General features: G+C 34.5%; 2 protein-coding genes across 2 annotated transcripts; one reads left to right on the top strand and one right to left on the bottom strand.

Annotated features, from left to right (window-relative positions):
• Positions 1 to 645: 645 nt before the first annotated feature.
• Positions 646 to 1,311, bottom strand: LOTGIDRAFT_67930 (hypothetical protein; the record flags this gene model as incomplete). Its single annotated transcript, XM_009059352.1, has 2 exons — positions 646 to 852; positions 1,006 to 1,311. Coding segments are annotated over 2 exons (513 nt in total), but the record flags the coding sequence as incomplete, so codon positions are not given.
• Positions 1,312 to 12,693: 11,382 nt separating this feature from the next.
• LOTGIDRAFT_163408 (hypothetical protein) lies at positions 12,694 to 14,513 on the top strand (the record flags this gene model as incomplete). Its single annotated transcript, XM_009059485.1, has 2 exons — positions 12,694 to 13,800; positions 14,463 to 14,513. 2 exons carry the CDS (start codon positions 12,694 to 12,696, stop codon positions 14,511 to 14,513), a joined length of 1,158 nt encoding a protein of 385 aa, XP_009057733.1.
• Between the last annotated feature and the right edge of the window lie 1,381 nt (positions 14,514 to 15,894).

Raw genomic sequence — 15,894 nt, 5'->3', positions numbered from 1 at the left:
CCACACTGCAGGGCATTGTCTTTCTTCATTAATCAAATCAGGCGCTAAAGTAGGACAAGAAACTCCATTTTATTTGATTTTTAACAGTCTGCAGAATGCAGAATCTGATGAGTGGCATGACAAGTAATTTCATTTACATAATGCAGACGGAACTGTTGAAATTCCCTCCAGGCTTTGACTATGATTAATAGAGTAGAAGGTTGAACAGAAAAAAATCAACATGGCCACATCGGAAGAAAAATATTCAGTCTGTCAGTCCATAATTCTTTACATCCATCCATTATATTCAGTTAATAACTCATCTTTCCATTCCATAGTTACTTTAATCAATATTACGTTCATTAACTCATCTATTTTAATGACTCTTGCATATTTGATCCATTCATTCATTCAATTGTGTCATTTATTAATTCATTCATTCATTCATGCATATCACCTTTCATTTAATCTTTCCTTCATTCATTCATTGACAAGGGCCATATTGTACTAAGTAGGAGTAAATGTGTATCCCATATGATCTTCCATCAGGAGTCAACAACTCAAGCACTACATCTCAACAACTGAATACAGCTTGCCATATGCAACAATTGAATAGATTTTGCCACATGCATCAACTGAGTACAAAATGTTTATCCAACATTATTGAATACAGCTTGCCACATGCAACAACTGAATACAGCTCGCCACATGCAACAACTGAATACAGCTCGCCACATGCTTCAACTGAGTACAGCTCGCCACATGCAACAACTGAATACAGCTTGCCACATGCTTCAACTGAGTACAGCTCGCCACATGCAACAACTGAATACAGCTCGCCACATGCAACAACTGAATACAGCTCGCCACATGCTTCAACTGAGTACAGCTCGCCACATGCAACAACTGAATACAGCTCGCCACATGCAACAACTGAATATAGCTCGCCACATGCAACAACTGAATACAGCTCGCCACATGCTTCAACTGAGTACAAAATGTTTATCCAACATTATTGAATACAACTTGCCACATGCAACAACTGAATACAGCTCGCCACATGCAACAACTGAATACAGCTCGCCACATGCAACAACTGAATACAGCTCGCCACATGCAACAACTGAATACAGCTCGCCACATGCAACAACTGAATACAGCTCGCCACATGCAACAACTGAATATAGCTCGCCACATGCAACAACTGAATACAGCTCGCCACATGCAACAACTGAATACAGCTCGCCACATGCAACAACTGAATACAACTCGCCACATGCAACAACTGAATACAGCTCGCCACATGCAACAACTGAGTACAAAGTGTCCAACATTATTTCATAAATTTTCTTTTTTATTATACTACATCATTTTACTTTCAACATACTGTTTGACTACAATCAAATCAAACCATAAAGACTAGAATAATCTCAATGAACTTGCTTACTTGGCAGGTAAAACCAAACAAAAGCCTGTGGTGTCTGCACCTGATAGTACCTTCAAAAAGTCCACAACACTAAATTTGATCATCATTATCATAATTCATAGTGATGGCCCAAACTTACAAACATATACACATCAGAATTGAAAAAAACAAAAATATGATGTTACGCTATTACACAAACTTCAGCTCTGATATTCATAATCATCACAAAAATTCATAGTGATGGCCCAAACTTACAAAGAACACAGGATTGATAAAATATAAAATAAAATTGTTACGCTATTCAAAATATTATTGTTATTATGAAATAAGGCAGTTATTTATACATTACAGACAGGTGCTATACAAGTTTTTATATAAACTATATCAATTTGTGCATCTGTATTCATAGTGCAGGTGAGCAGGTGATCAGGGCAAACAATAATAGTAGGTTGACAGGTAAACTATCAATAGGGGGGGGGCCTAGTTTATACATTAACAGAAAGATCGTGCTAGACAGCTGTGTTTTGATTATTAAATTTCTTCAGAGTTTAAATTATAATTCATAATAAGTGAAATAAGTTATCCGTTCTAGGAACAGAACGGATGAATTTTTTGTTAAACAGATCTCACACTACATGACAATGTGTCATAGCTTGAGTTTGTGCACAATATCCACATCATAGCAAAATGGCATAGTGTGAAGCCTGCTTAAAGTAAAAAGATACCATTCTGAGACTGAATTCTGGCCAACCTCAAAGTTGGTCCTGAAATGTTGAGAATGTTATCAAAAACTGTTGTTAATTGTAATATTTAAGGTTGAGGAGAAGTAATTAGGTATGAAAATCATCAAGATTCAGGAAATAACCAGGAAGTTGTCAATTTAATTAAGAAATGTGTCGATTGTAGGATAGAAAATAGGTCAAGATATACATGTCATAGAACATGAAGGAACTCATCGTCGTCTACCATTTCTAGGAAATAGTACGCTATGAGGTTCAAAACTTCCTCAAGGCAAAACAAATTTCTATTTTAAGAAACAGGGCGCTATGAGGTTCAAAATTCCCAAGGCAAATCAAATTTCTCTTCTAGGAAACAGGACGCTATGAGGTTCAAAACTTCCTCAAGGCAAATCAAATTGCTCTTCTCAGAAAAAGAGCGCTATGAGGTTCGAAACTTCCTCAAGGCAAATCAAATTTCTGATGCAGTTCAATAACAACAGGGAAAAGGAGAAGTAACATTTTGATTGATTTAATTTTCTTCGAGAAGGTGTATTAATATCAACACAGACTGAATTGAGAGTAGCACTTTAAAAAATCACATGATCAAATAAATTGCATAACAGAAAGCTGTTAGAAGTAGAACTTAATGGGTTTCTCATTACCTATATAGTAGTGGCAGGTGTCACGCTCAAAGCAAACCATGCTGATAGTACTTCTCTTTAGAGGAGTCCACTACTGCACAACATTTACTCTCGATTTTGTCATTCTTTGGACGAGATTTTGATTGATGGAATGGTCTTGCTTGTGATTATATTTCATTATCTCTATCTTTATTTTAGGTTTGAAAACTACAGACAACAATCTAGAGACATGTTTCCCTTTTTTAAACAATCAATATAATATGGGTATCTTTATTTACAATAGATTTATAAAATAACCTTATTAAACAATATAATTTCACCACTTAAAGAGACATCCTATTGAAAAGAATTTAATAACATAAAAAAATGAATTTTAAAAATGAAATAAAAGCCAAGGTTAAAAAATGTTAATCTTATCATCAGGTTGTGATTATTCAGGAGTATAAAAAGCCTTCTCATGTTACGACCTTCCCTAAAATAACATAATACAGTCAACTTCTTTTACACCTTTACTATCTAATATTACTCATATAGTTCACAACCCTGACCTGGCCCTTTTTTATTACAACATCAATTTTAATATGCTTACCATGCTCCAACCCTACCCCCTCTCATTATTTTAATATTAACCCTCACCTGCTCTTTTATTACAATAAGTGTTTAATGATGTCTCTATTCGCTAAGGGCCTTATGTAAAGTCTATTTTGCACTTAGTGATGTCTTCAGTTTAAGTGGAATTACAGGAACTAAAGACATCTGATTAAAAATTGGAATTGTTCAAATTGATGCTATCAGTGTCCCCTCTCTGTAAACCTCTTTACAATCTCTTTAAGACTGATGTATTGGTTTTATAGTATTATATCTCAAGTGCTTATATAGATATTTTAATAGTTAGTAACATAATAAATTACAAAGACTCTACATACTTCAATTGGTATACCTAAACTAACAACTACAAATCAAGTGAACGAGTTTTACGTCCTACTTTTCTGCACTTTATGGGATAATAAAGACAGGCCCTGCAGTATGCAATGAGAGAAATTCTTCCAGCGGCATCAATTTAATCTTAAAGTGATACTACGTCTTAGAATGAACATAAAATTTAAGTTCTGGAAAAGGTCAATATGAGTATATATTCATCAGTTAGCTCAATTGGTGTCAAAGTTAAAACAGATTCCATATAAAAATCTGGAAAATTGGAAAATTCATAAAAATAATTAATTATTGAAAAATGCTTTATCTTGGTATTAAGCGTTTTTCAATTGTTAATTGCATTTTTATGGATAATTACTATCTATCAGATTATATAAGGATTATGTTAAGTTATATATGACACCAGGTATATCTACAGGCTCTTATTCGCCAAGTTTAAAATTCTTAAATTTTATGTTAATTCTAAGACGTAGTATCACATTAATATATAACTACAGATAATAATAAGGATGTAGAAATGAAATGAAGGGAGTTTTACATCCTACTCTTCTGCATCTTATGAGATAATAAAGATAGGCAACGCCATGTAGTATGGGATTTCCTTCCAAGACAGCGGCATTAGCCTACTCTTTTTGATATTCAACTGTCGAGAGATCTGTCAAGTGTATAGCAACTTATATCTACAGATAACAATAGGATGTAACAATAAATTATAAGGACTGCCGATACTTGTAATGCTATTAAAAGAACAAGAGATAACAATGATGTAAGAAAGAGGATATGATATTAGATATGTTGACCTCCTAAATTCATGACAAATTAACTTGTTGTAATTAATGACTCAATGTCATTCTTCTGCCAACAACAGATATAAATTCTGTGTCCAGATATCGGCTTAATCTGTTAACAGACATTAACTTGTTACTAACAACCAACCATAGCACCTAGCTTAGATAAATTTACTTAGTGTACAGGACCAAAAATTATGTTGTGGGTTAACACTCTGGCTGAGTAAAATGATCAAATAATGGATTATTGTCGCTAGGAATCTATATCACAAACACCAGACAATATTATGGAATAAGCACACTTTTTCCATGTATTAAAGAAGTGTGGTTTATTTGATAATATTGTCATGTGTTTATGATATGTACTCCTCACTTCTATATCTCCTTCAGGAATTTATAATTTCGATTATCGCTTATCACAAGTAGTAATCTCTTCCACATAGTTTCCCTTCAGCACATAACATACCCACAATAAACTATAATAACTGATCAAAGCAAGAATATACTACTATAACACAAAAATTACCCATAGAACTAAAAAGTTTGGCATGTTTTTAATTTAGTATTTACAGGGTTTCTCAATTGAAATATTTTGATTATTAATAGATTATTGATCGGTAGTGTCAATTTGGTAATCGAAACCCAGCCCTAGTTAACTCTTTTACATCTTTAAACAGCTTATCATAAGATTCAAGTTCACATTCAGACCAGCAATCTTTCTTTTTCATTCTATTAGTCTGTTTCCAACACAAACACTAATATAATTTTCACTTAAAGACATTTTCCTATTTTGTGCTAGGGACTATTACTATGGCAGATGATATACCCTAACACTCAATGTGATACAATGTTGCACTATATATTTGTACCTATGGACTGATTGTTAGACAGGACCATGTCCTTGTGTATTAGACCTAATTCTGACCATGTAAAATAAAGAGTTTAAGTTTGTCTCCATGGGTTGAATGTTAGACAGGACCATGTCTTTGTGTATTGGACCTAATTCTGACCATGTAAAATAAAGAGTTTTAGTTTGTCCCCATGGGCTGAATGTTAGACAGGACCATAATACATTGATGTAATGGACCTAAATATATTAAAGGTTTAGAGTCAATATCAGGTATGTTTGGTGTATTGGACCTAATTGTGAAATATTCAAATTAAAGGATCTATGATTGTATGGGTTTGAGTGGTGAAATAGAACTAATCTTAAGCCATGTAAAATAAGGGTCTATGTTTGTTTCCATGGACTGAATATTAGATAAGAACATAATACATTGATGTAATGGACCTAAATATATCAAAGGTTTAGAATCAATATCAGGTATATTTGGTGTATATGTGATACAATATTGCACTATGTATACTAATATACCCTACCTACATGTTATAATAATTACAATCTAGTGTACTGTATGACTTTATATAATAATACAACAACTATGTCATATATCAACAATAAGAAACATGTTTATATTTTTCTATAATATATCTCCTAACTTTAATACCACCCCATATCACTGACAGTTACTTATCATACATGTCATTTTAAAGGTTAACATTAGCCTCCTTTAATACTACACTCGAATATCTTTGAATAACATACCATTTTCAGAAAAGCAGAATTGAAAGTTTGCCCTCCTTAATTTTTTCACTAGAACATTTCCAAACTATATTAGAATTTTATAGAAACCAAAGATCGAGGAAGGTGTTCTTTTGATTTTGCATATGTTTAAATCTGAGCTACCAAATTCACTAATTGTAGGCCAGAGAAAATCATTAATATCAATTTGTAGTCCTACCTAGAAGCACTATTAAATTATTTGAAAACAACTCTGTATCTCAGGCAATGACAGTACTATGAAATCAAAATAAACAATTCTGCTGATGACCAACACATCTTAAAAACAGTATTCAAAATAATTTTTTGAGATCAAAATACACTGAAGAAAGAAACAAACCATACGAACTAGAATAAAGTACTACAGTAGTAAGTGATAATTACCCACAAATAACTACTTAATTAACACATTTCATTACTTAATTACTAATTAGTCTGATTTAATTGATCTTTATTTTATATTAACACTTTATATCAAGGGTAGAATTGGAGGAGAGAGAGTGCAAGACTGAAATATTTCAAACTAAAGGACGTATGGGGGCAGAGGTCTTAGTAGCACCAAGGGTTGCACTTATATCTTAGCGCCGAGACTTAACCAGGTGAAAGCACCAGGGGACTGAGACTATTATTATTAATCAATGGGTCAGGTGGATGTAGTTTCTACCCTCTATGAATACACAACTGACTTGGTTTCCCAGTGGGGAATGTACTCAGGTGGGTTAGACACAAGTCAGGTGGATGCAATTTCCACTCTGTCAGTTTACTCTAACATGCAGGAAAGAACAGGGGGGTATACTTTCTGTCAAGTGTGCCCAGAACTGTCGAGCAGGAATTGCAGTTAAAAAGTGGCAGGAATCAGGTGGATTTAATTCCCAATGGTCAGTCTGACATCTGGTGTGGGGAAACAGGGAGGCAAGAAAGGGGGAATAGCTTACGTGGGAGAAAACACTTCATAACTGTGCGAGAGGTGATTCAAAGTCCCCCTTCCCTGACAAATGCAGTTAGGTAGCCGAGGCAACCACTGAATTACTTTGCCTAATCACCTGAATGCCTCTTTGATGCACTATTCTGTCACTCTCATAACAAATGTGGAGAGCAGGTAGCAAGGAGAGAAGGGGGAAGGGAATGAAAAGTGCAGGAGAGGGGGTATCAGCTGAGATCCACAGACAGGAAACACAGTCCAGAAGCTGAGGCAACAATTATTTTGACGTAATCCTGTGAATGTCCAATAGAACGGAGCAGGGGGCATAGAGAGAATGGGGCAGGCAGATTGGAGTAGAGAGAGGGGGTATCAGCTGAGATCCACAACTATGCAGAAAATACAGTCAAGCACTGAATTATTGTGGTCAGTCTCGCAACAAAAGAGGGGAGAGAAGGGGGCTTACAGAGGGGGGTATCAGACGAGATCCAAAAGCAGGAAATACAGTCAAGCACCCTCTGCTAGTCACCACTCATTCAGTCTCAAGTCCAATCAATAAACACTATTCATCCATTGTTGGGTTTAGAGAGGAGAAAAATCAAGGTCCACTGACTATCAGGCATGCTGTATATTTACATAGACAACTGGGCATCCTTTAAATCTGGGAAAATTTTCATTTCAAAATTGACAAGAAAGGACCTATTATGAAGTGGTGGGAGGGTGCTAGATAATTTTGATTATTCTAACTACTAGTTCAATGTACACAAAGATAAAGTCAACCTACCTCGAGATCTTCAAACGATTTAAAACTCATAATGGCAAATCCATCGATAATATCTTCTTCAAAAATATTTGGGGAGCTATTCCGTCTTCTCCGGGTCTTTCCCCGACCCTTGTCTTTGTTTGTGCGGGGAGGGGATTCATCCCTTTCGTCCCCCATTTTACACAAATCACTCTCAGATTGTAGTTGGGCCCTTTCGCGACGTCCAATTCTTTGGTTGCGGTGCTTCGAGCCACTTTCCATCGATTCCCTGCAAAAGCTAAGGAAAGGATCGACACAGGATTAGCTCCATGAGCTACTTCAGATATTAAGCTAACCGAATACCTAATCCGTTAAACCGATATAATCCAAATTAGATCACAAATCCAAGCAAAACTTAACAAAATTCACCAACAATCATCCACATACATTTCAAATGGCGGCACACAAATATAGCCTAACAACTTCCTAATATCCTTCCGCACGCACCTTGCACAATATAGTCCTGTGATTAAATTTAAAACTTTTATATAAAAACAACTGGATAAATTTTTCAAAGTAAATGAACACATTTTGGTATAAATTGGGAATAATTTGATAAATTTTTCAAAGATAGTTGTGGAAATTAGGAGAAATAAGAATATTGAAATCGCGTGTAGCCGGCTGTAGTCAGAGTAGAGTGGAAGTTTACTTGATTAAGTTGAAAGCGTCAAGTCTCAATGAGAAGATTTCATCCAAATTTTATTTATTTACTTTCTACAAATGTATCAGATTACATCGTCCACGTTTTATCCTTTCGCTTATTAAAATTCGCTTCATTTTTAACCAAGTGTGTTATTCGTGTTAAAAGTTATTACAAATTGGCCCAGTAATAAAAGTGATATATTGTTGATAATGCCCAGGCATTTCTGATATACTGTGATATATTTTTAATAACTCACGATGATCAAGTGTGAATATAACGGAATTTAACAACAATGTTTTATTTTGTGTATAAATGTTGAACTTTGTGATAAAATAAACTAAATATTATGTAAACAAATCGTTTATTTTCTTCCGTATTTAAGAGGATATAAATTTATCATCAAGTTGAAGAGGAGTCGAACCCACAGCACAAATCAAATTTATTATTTGGATTAAAATTTAAAAAGTCTTTTGTCTTTCTTTAAGTGAATTTTATACATTCGCAGATTTATTATCTAGTTGAAGAGAATTCTAACCCACAGCACTGATTGAGATAATAAACAAATTGTTTTTGGATTAGAGGTACTGAGCCCAAAACACCGATTAAAATTTGTAATATTTATGATATAATACAGACGTAGAAATATTATCTAATTGAATAGGATTCGAACCCACAGCACTGAGTGAGATACTAGGCAATTAATAATATTGGATTAAATAGTGGATTAAATTACATTGATCTTACTGCATCGATTACACTTCAATAATCTTTTATTTTTCATTATCCAGTATTTTTCTTTTATATCATAGAAGATATTAATAGATCGTAGATTTATCATTTTAATAAAGATGATTCGAACCGACAGCACCGATTGAAATGAACAAAAATCGCTTATTTTTCTTTTAATTCAGAGGAAATATACATTTATTATCAGAGATCTATCGTTTAGAAAAATTGGATTCGAACTCCAGTACCAATTAAGATTCAATATGTCATTGTATTAAATGAATTTCATCCTGGTGCGTCGATTAATAATTAATATGAGCCTAGAAATATTCTTTTATTTTTCAAAATTTAGAGGATACATTCGAAGATTTTTCATTGAATTAAAAGGACTCAAATCTCGAGCAACAATTGAGAAACTATGAAATGTATTGTTGGTTTAAAAGGAATCAAACCCAAAGCACTAGTCGGGTGGGACAATAAACCGATGTCCCGGCAAATGTTGTAGATAAATATGTTAAATTTTGTAGACGACTTAACCAATGAAATTTTGTGGACGAGTTGACATGTAGACGAGTTGACTTGTATTTTGTGCTACAAGTTGTGAACGTAAGAGATCCCTCGACAGTTGGAAAAAGAATATGCTAATGCCACTGTCCTGGCAAAATTTCCCTCATTGCACACTCTTACCAAAACACTGATTCAGTTAAAGTAATGGTTTGATTCTAGCTGTAGATTTGTCACACACGCATTAGTACTCGAACTATAAACACAAAACGTGTAGGCTACAAGACCAATAGTTGTTTTCTTCTGGACAAATCTCTTGTTGTGTTTCGTATTCAAAATATTACCTCAAAATATTTATCGATGATATTTAATGGCAACAACTTTATCACGGATTCGAACTTATTGCACCAATCGTGCTGAATATTTGCAATTTCAAAGGGTCAGATTTGTCATCCGTTTGCCCACCGTACCTTTGTCTCAGAAACGGTTTAGCGAAGCTAATCAGTAGTAGTGTTCACAGCTCACCGTCGAAATTTGAGCCTCCAAATCCATGTATATCGAAAATTATCCACGTTTGATAGTTAAAATGACGACTCGACTTTTCTTGAGACCCTACCATATATAGAAAAGACATGTATATATAGAAATAGAAAGTGAATTTCTAGTTCGATATATTTTTAAAGGAATTATTCGATTTTCGTACATTTCTAGTACTTCTAATATAATATGATTATGGGTGGGTGATATGAATATAGTGATATGAATGGTGAGATATGGTGATATGAATATGGGTGGTGATATAAATATGGTGATATGGGGTGACTGGAGACAAGAAATTAGTCTTGGCGACTCTACTCAGTAAGATAATCTTGGTGATATGAATATGGGTGGGTGATATGAATATAGTGATATGAATATGGGTGATATGAATATGGGTGGGTGATGTGAATATGGGTGATATGAATATGGGTGGGTGATATGAATGGTGAGATATGGTGATATGAATATTGGGTGATATGAATATGGGTGATATGGGGTGACTGAAGACTAGGAATTAGTCAGGGTGACTACTCAGTAAGATAGCCAGCAATTTTTCCCGACCCCTCGTATCAGTGGTCTGAATGGTGCTAGGAATTTTGAAAATAAAGAGCTTAAATCTTGTATTCTATGCAATAAGTAAGAATATTCTTGCAGTATTGTTATATTTTTACAGTGAAATAATGCATATTTCAACAAAATGTATTCTTGGACATAATATAGAGTCGGCATTGAATCGTTTGGAAAAGATGGGAATGAATGAAAACCAAAGTCTTGACATTATAAATTCCTATTTTGTAAAATAATAAAATTTTGTTAGTTTGGCTTGTGGTCTACTTGTAGTTTTAAATTTTGACACAGTCGTTTCTTTTTAACTTTACTATATGGGTAGTGATTTGAAAGAGGGGGGACGGGTCTTATACCCTTTTTCTCTTAAACCAAGTTAAGGGAAATTAGTGCATAATTCAGAAGAATACAGACAACAATATGGTTAAATCATGTTAACTATTGTAAAGGTGCATTTATACAGAGCGCGAACGCGAACGCGAACGCGGGGTTTTTCGTCATGGAATGGTTTCATCATTTTATAGAGGGACCGTTCAAATAGAATGCGAACGCGAACGCGAACAAATATTTGTTCGCGCGGTCGACCGCCGAGATTGCCCCAAGAGCGAATTTTTCAGAAAGTCGCGGCGGATTTCTTGCTATCAACCAATCAGCTTGTACCACCTCCCTTGCATCATTTCCTAAAATAGAAACTTGTGCACATGGCTTTTCCAATTTGCTTGTAGGGTACATACAATGGATAAAACGGAAATTTTGATTTCAGAAGTTGAAAAGAATCCAGTTTTGTTTGACAAAGCTGAAAAAACTTACAGAGAGACAGTAAAAAAGAAAGATATTTGGAAGGGAATCGGAGAGATGATTCCAAAATGACCATATGACCAAATTTTAACAACAAAAGAGGCGATCCGCATTGAAAGCCGTCGACGGTTTTCCGCGTTCGTGTTCGCGCTCTATTTGAATGACTGAACTGATGAAAAGTCGCGTTCGCGGTCGCGCCGGTCGCGTTCGCGTTCGCGCTCTGTATAAACCCACCTTGAACAGTATCTAATCTGTAGCTCAATCGTTCAAGCGACAGGACAACTAAAGGGAAATAACTCTATATTTCAAAAGACTACAGACAATTTTGGTTGAATCATACTGTGTAATAATTTCCACAATTAGTCCGAACTTCAAACCTCGATTTTCGAAGATTTAAAAATTTTTATGGTCAAATTCTTACGCTAACCTTTTTATTTCTTTTTATTCATATAAATTTGTATCGCTTATAATGATATTGTAGAAATAATTTTTTTAATACTTTTGATTTTAGCCTACTACTAGTAAGGGTTGTTTTTCTCAACTTTTAAAAATAATCTTATCATCGGAACTCTTTTTCATTGATATATTTCCCGTTGTTGAACAGAAAGACATGTCATTGTCAATTTAATCGGTTATGAAAGGATTTATCTGATTTTGAGAAACGCCCCTACTCTTAGATTAAATGATTAAAGGGAGAAAACTCTGTCAAGTTGAGAAACAGGAAGTGAACGTCTGTATCAGATACCCGGATTACAGACGCCATTTTTCATTGATGCCGAGTGAAATTAAATGGATCGAATTAAAATCGTGTGATGGGGAATGAAGTCGACCTAGGAAATCGGCCATTTGCACAAAGAAGGAACCACGAATGCCAAATGTGTAGAATGTACTGAATGACAAATCCAGATTAGTTGTGTTGGTTTTATGCCTTGTGATCATCATAGTTTCTTGTCATATTTCTGAACGACTGAAGTCCGGCAAGTGTAAACAAACTCGAATAGTTTTAAGTGTGAAATGAACTTTTGTTTTTAGTTCACTAGTTCAGTCAATTAGAAAGGTTTTTAAATAGTTTTCGTCTAGACCAGTCAAAATGTTCAGCTTTAGGAAAAAGGACAAAGAAAAGGACAAGGAAAAGAAGGATAAAAAAGAAAAAGACAAAAAAGAAAAGAAAGAAAAAAAGGAAGCCAAGCAGAAAGAAAGGCCACATATCACCCCAGAAGAAATGTCACATTTGGAAGAATTGAAAAATAGTGTGTTCAGACGATTTAGTGATCGTGATAAAACTAAATCAGCAGGTCACCATAGCAATCTGCAGCGTGGAGATGGTGTTGCCCAGAGCGACAGTAGTGAAAGCAATCTTAGCGCTAGTGGATCTTCTGGACGTCCCAGCCCTACCAAAGAAAACCCTGACAAAAAACCTGCCACATTAACAAAGTCCCAAAGTTTAAGTTCTCCTAAACCTCCCCCGATATTGCCAAAGCCAAAAACCCGAGGAATTCTGAAGGATAAATCTGAAGGAAGACCCGCCATTAATCATTCAGATCTAGACGATTCAAGACGTCTGCAGGAAAACACACGACTGAATGAAGAAATGTCAGGCATTATGGTCGGTCAGGCACTTCCAGCCGGAATGAAACCAAAACCAACAACAAGGTCATCACTTCAACAAGGTCCAACAAATACAAATATGAACCAATCAAATGGCACCTTGGAAGAATTTCAAGACGATTTTCCGCTGGAGCTCGAAGAGAAAACGTTCAATAAGAAACTAGAGCTGCCCGCCATAGTCCCACCCAAACCACCTCGAGTCAGAGATATTGAAGTGAAGAGAACACCAGAGGGGGATTTTGGATTCAGCTTACGGAAGGGCAGTATCCCAGTTTTAAACGGAGCAGAAGAACGAGTGGTCACATTTGCAGAACCCTCTAGTGGACCGAGATCTAATCAAACTGGTTTAATTCCTGGTGACAGACTCATTGAAGTTAATGGAGTAAATGTAGAAAATCTGACACGAGAGGAGATAGTAATATTAATCAAGAAAGCCCAGGATGTGCTCAAACTTCGTGTTCAACCAATTCCAGAATTGGTGGAGTTAAGTGTTCGTCCCAGTAAAGATGGTGGAACTATCGATGTTCAAAATGAGGTCGTCAAAGGTGGAACTCTACGTAGAAGTGGTAGTATCAGATATCAAAAATTGGTGAGTCAGTTATTTTTATTGTCATGACACAAATATGTATGCTACTAGACATAGTTTAAAAGGAAGCATTCATTATTACTCATAATTACTAATTTGAAAAATATCTTATTTACTAGAACAGAACATCGATCACAATTTATTTTTACAAAATTTAATGAAAAGTGAAACAAGAAAAACTGCAAGATCTATCACATTTACCTTAACGACATTAAGATTTAAAAACATTAAATTTGCCCTCAGAGAAAGATCATTAAGTTTGTAAGAAAATAAAAATATCTGGAGGCCATTAAAAAGATTAATTAAAGAAGAAAACAGGCAATGTTGCTACTTTGTAAACACTTTGTAGATAATTACCAAAAATTACAGGTAATTACTTATATAAGGTTAGTTGTTATAAACCAGTTAGTAAGGTGTTATACCTAATTGCTGTTGAACACACAATAACACCTATTGTAATATCCTTTTAACACCTTATGAAAATATTATAATAATCTTAGTGAAGGAGAAACACAGCACATAATAATAAGCTTATATTTTATAAAAATTTTACAGATACACTAACACACACCAAGGAGACAAATAACTATCCAGATGTCACATCAGAAAATATCTGCTATTCTGTACAGACCATATTCTGTAAATTAGCTTTAATTATGTTTTAGGTAAGGCAGGATAGGACAGAGTTAAATCTAGATGTTATTGGGAAATTTTGAGCTCTTAAGAAAGATAGTTTACTTCAATGCTTATTTGCTGCAGTATACAAAAACAATAGATTATATTCCAAACAGTCTGTCCAAAGACATTTTCACATCAAAACATGTTTATTTCTTAGATTGGCCATATATAACAAAACTTATTCGTTACCAATTTGAATTTTGACATGTGACTTTGTAGAAATATGAATTTATTGAGCTTAAATCAAGTGAATAACAAGGGCTAGCCCTTTATATGATAAGAACCCTTGTAGACTAAGGTAAGGGTCACTTGATAATAACTTGATGTCTACTTCATGCTGACCTAAAGACCTATTTGACCCAGAGACTGTTATAGTAATATATAGTGTTTATTTATTTACAAATTAATATCAAAATAAACTATATTAATTAGATATATTTGGATTCTACTAAAAGATGCCAAGTTTACAACTCATTCATGTACACAATGCACACTTTTGCCCTTATTTGGAAAAATGTGGCCACACTTCAATAAAAGGATCTTACAGACGTAAAAAAAAAATTAATATTCTTTGAAGCGATTGCTATTTCATTTAAGAAACTAGTTTGAATTATTTAAGTACCCTACCATCCTGTACTGTCCTTTCCCTAAAGATGTAAGGTTGATAACTCATTCAATCTGTGATGGGTGATAGCAACAGGTCTTGTGGAAGTGTAAGCATGCCCTTCATCACTTGTCTAGCTCTATAGAGCTCATATTCTTAAGAGAAATCCTGTCCACAAGAGTCATTGAAAAAATATTGATAGTTATGCTTACTCTTTTGAAACACCTGATGACTATACTCTTGATTTTGCCATACTTTTAATGAGTTTTGATTAACAGAATTATCTTTCTTGTATGGATTGTTTTTATATGAACTCTGCACGTGTACAAACCAAGCGCTAGAGTGTCATTAGGTGTTCTTGATTGTTTTTTATACATCCACATTATAGCGTTGTCCGTCCGTCGGACAAATAGATATACTGAAAATGTATTAGGAAAGTGAGCGTATCTTGCTAAGCAACCACTTGCTACATTTATGCTATCAAAACAGGCAAGTAAAATTGGACTGTCATTCCAAATACAAAATATGTTCAACATTAGTCAAACTTACTTCTGTATGAGTAGTTGAGTAAGCTCTAGTTTATTTTATGTACATGATACAGCCAGTAGAGGGGTTGATTGCGTTCAAAGGATTAACAGATTGTTTAGGTTATATCTAGCTGATCCAATATACTTGAATGTATATCACCTATATATATCTACTGTACTATTCACTGTTGTAATATTTAAAATGGTTGAATAACCCCTATGTTATCTCTCTATAGTTATATTGTGGGGTTCTTTAATGATTACTGATTTTTACTATCCAGTAATCCC

The sequence above is a fragment of the Lottia gigantea genome (genome assembly GCF_000327385.1).
Source record: "Lottia gigantea unplaced genomic scaffold LOTGIsca_39, whole genome shotgun sequence".
Lineage (NCBI taxonomy): Eukaryota > Metazoa > Mollusca > Gastropoda > Lottiidae > Lottia > Lottia gigantea.
Note: the sequence above shows the minus strand (reverse complement) of the source record. Positions and strands in the feature narration are given on the sequence as shown.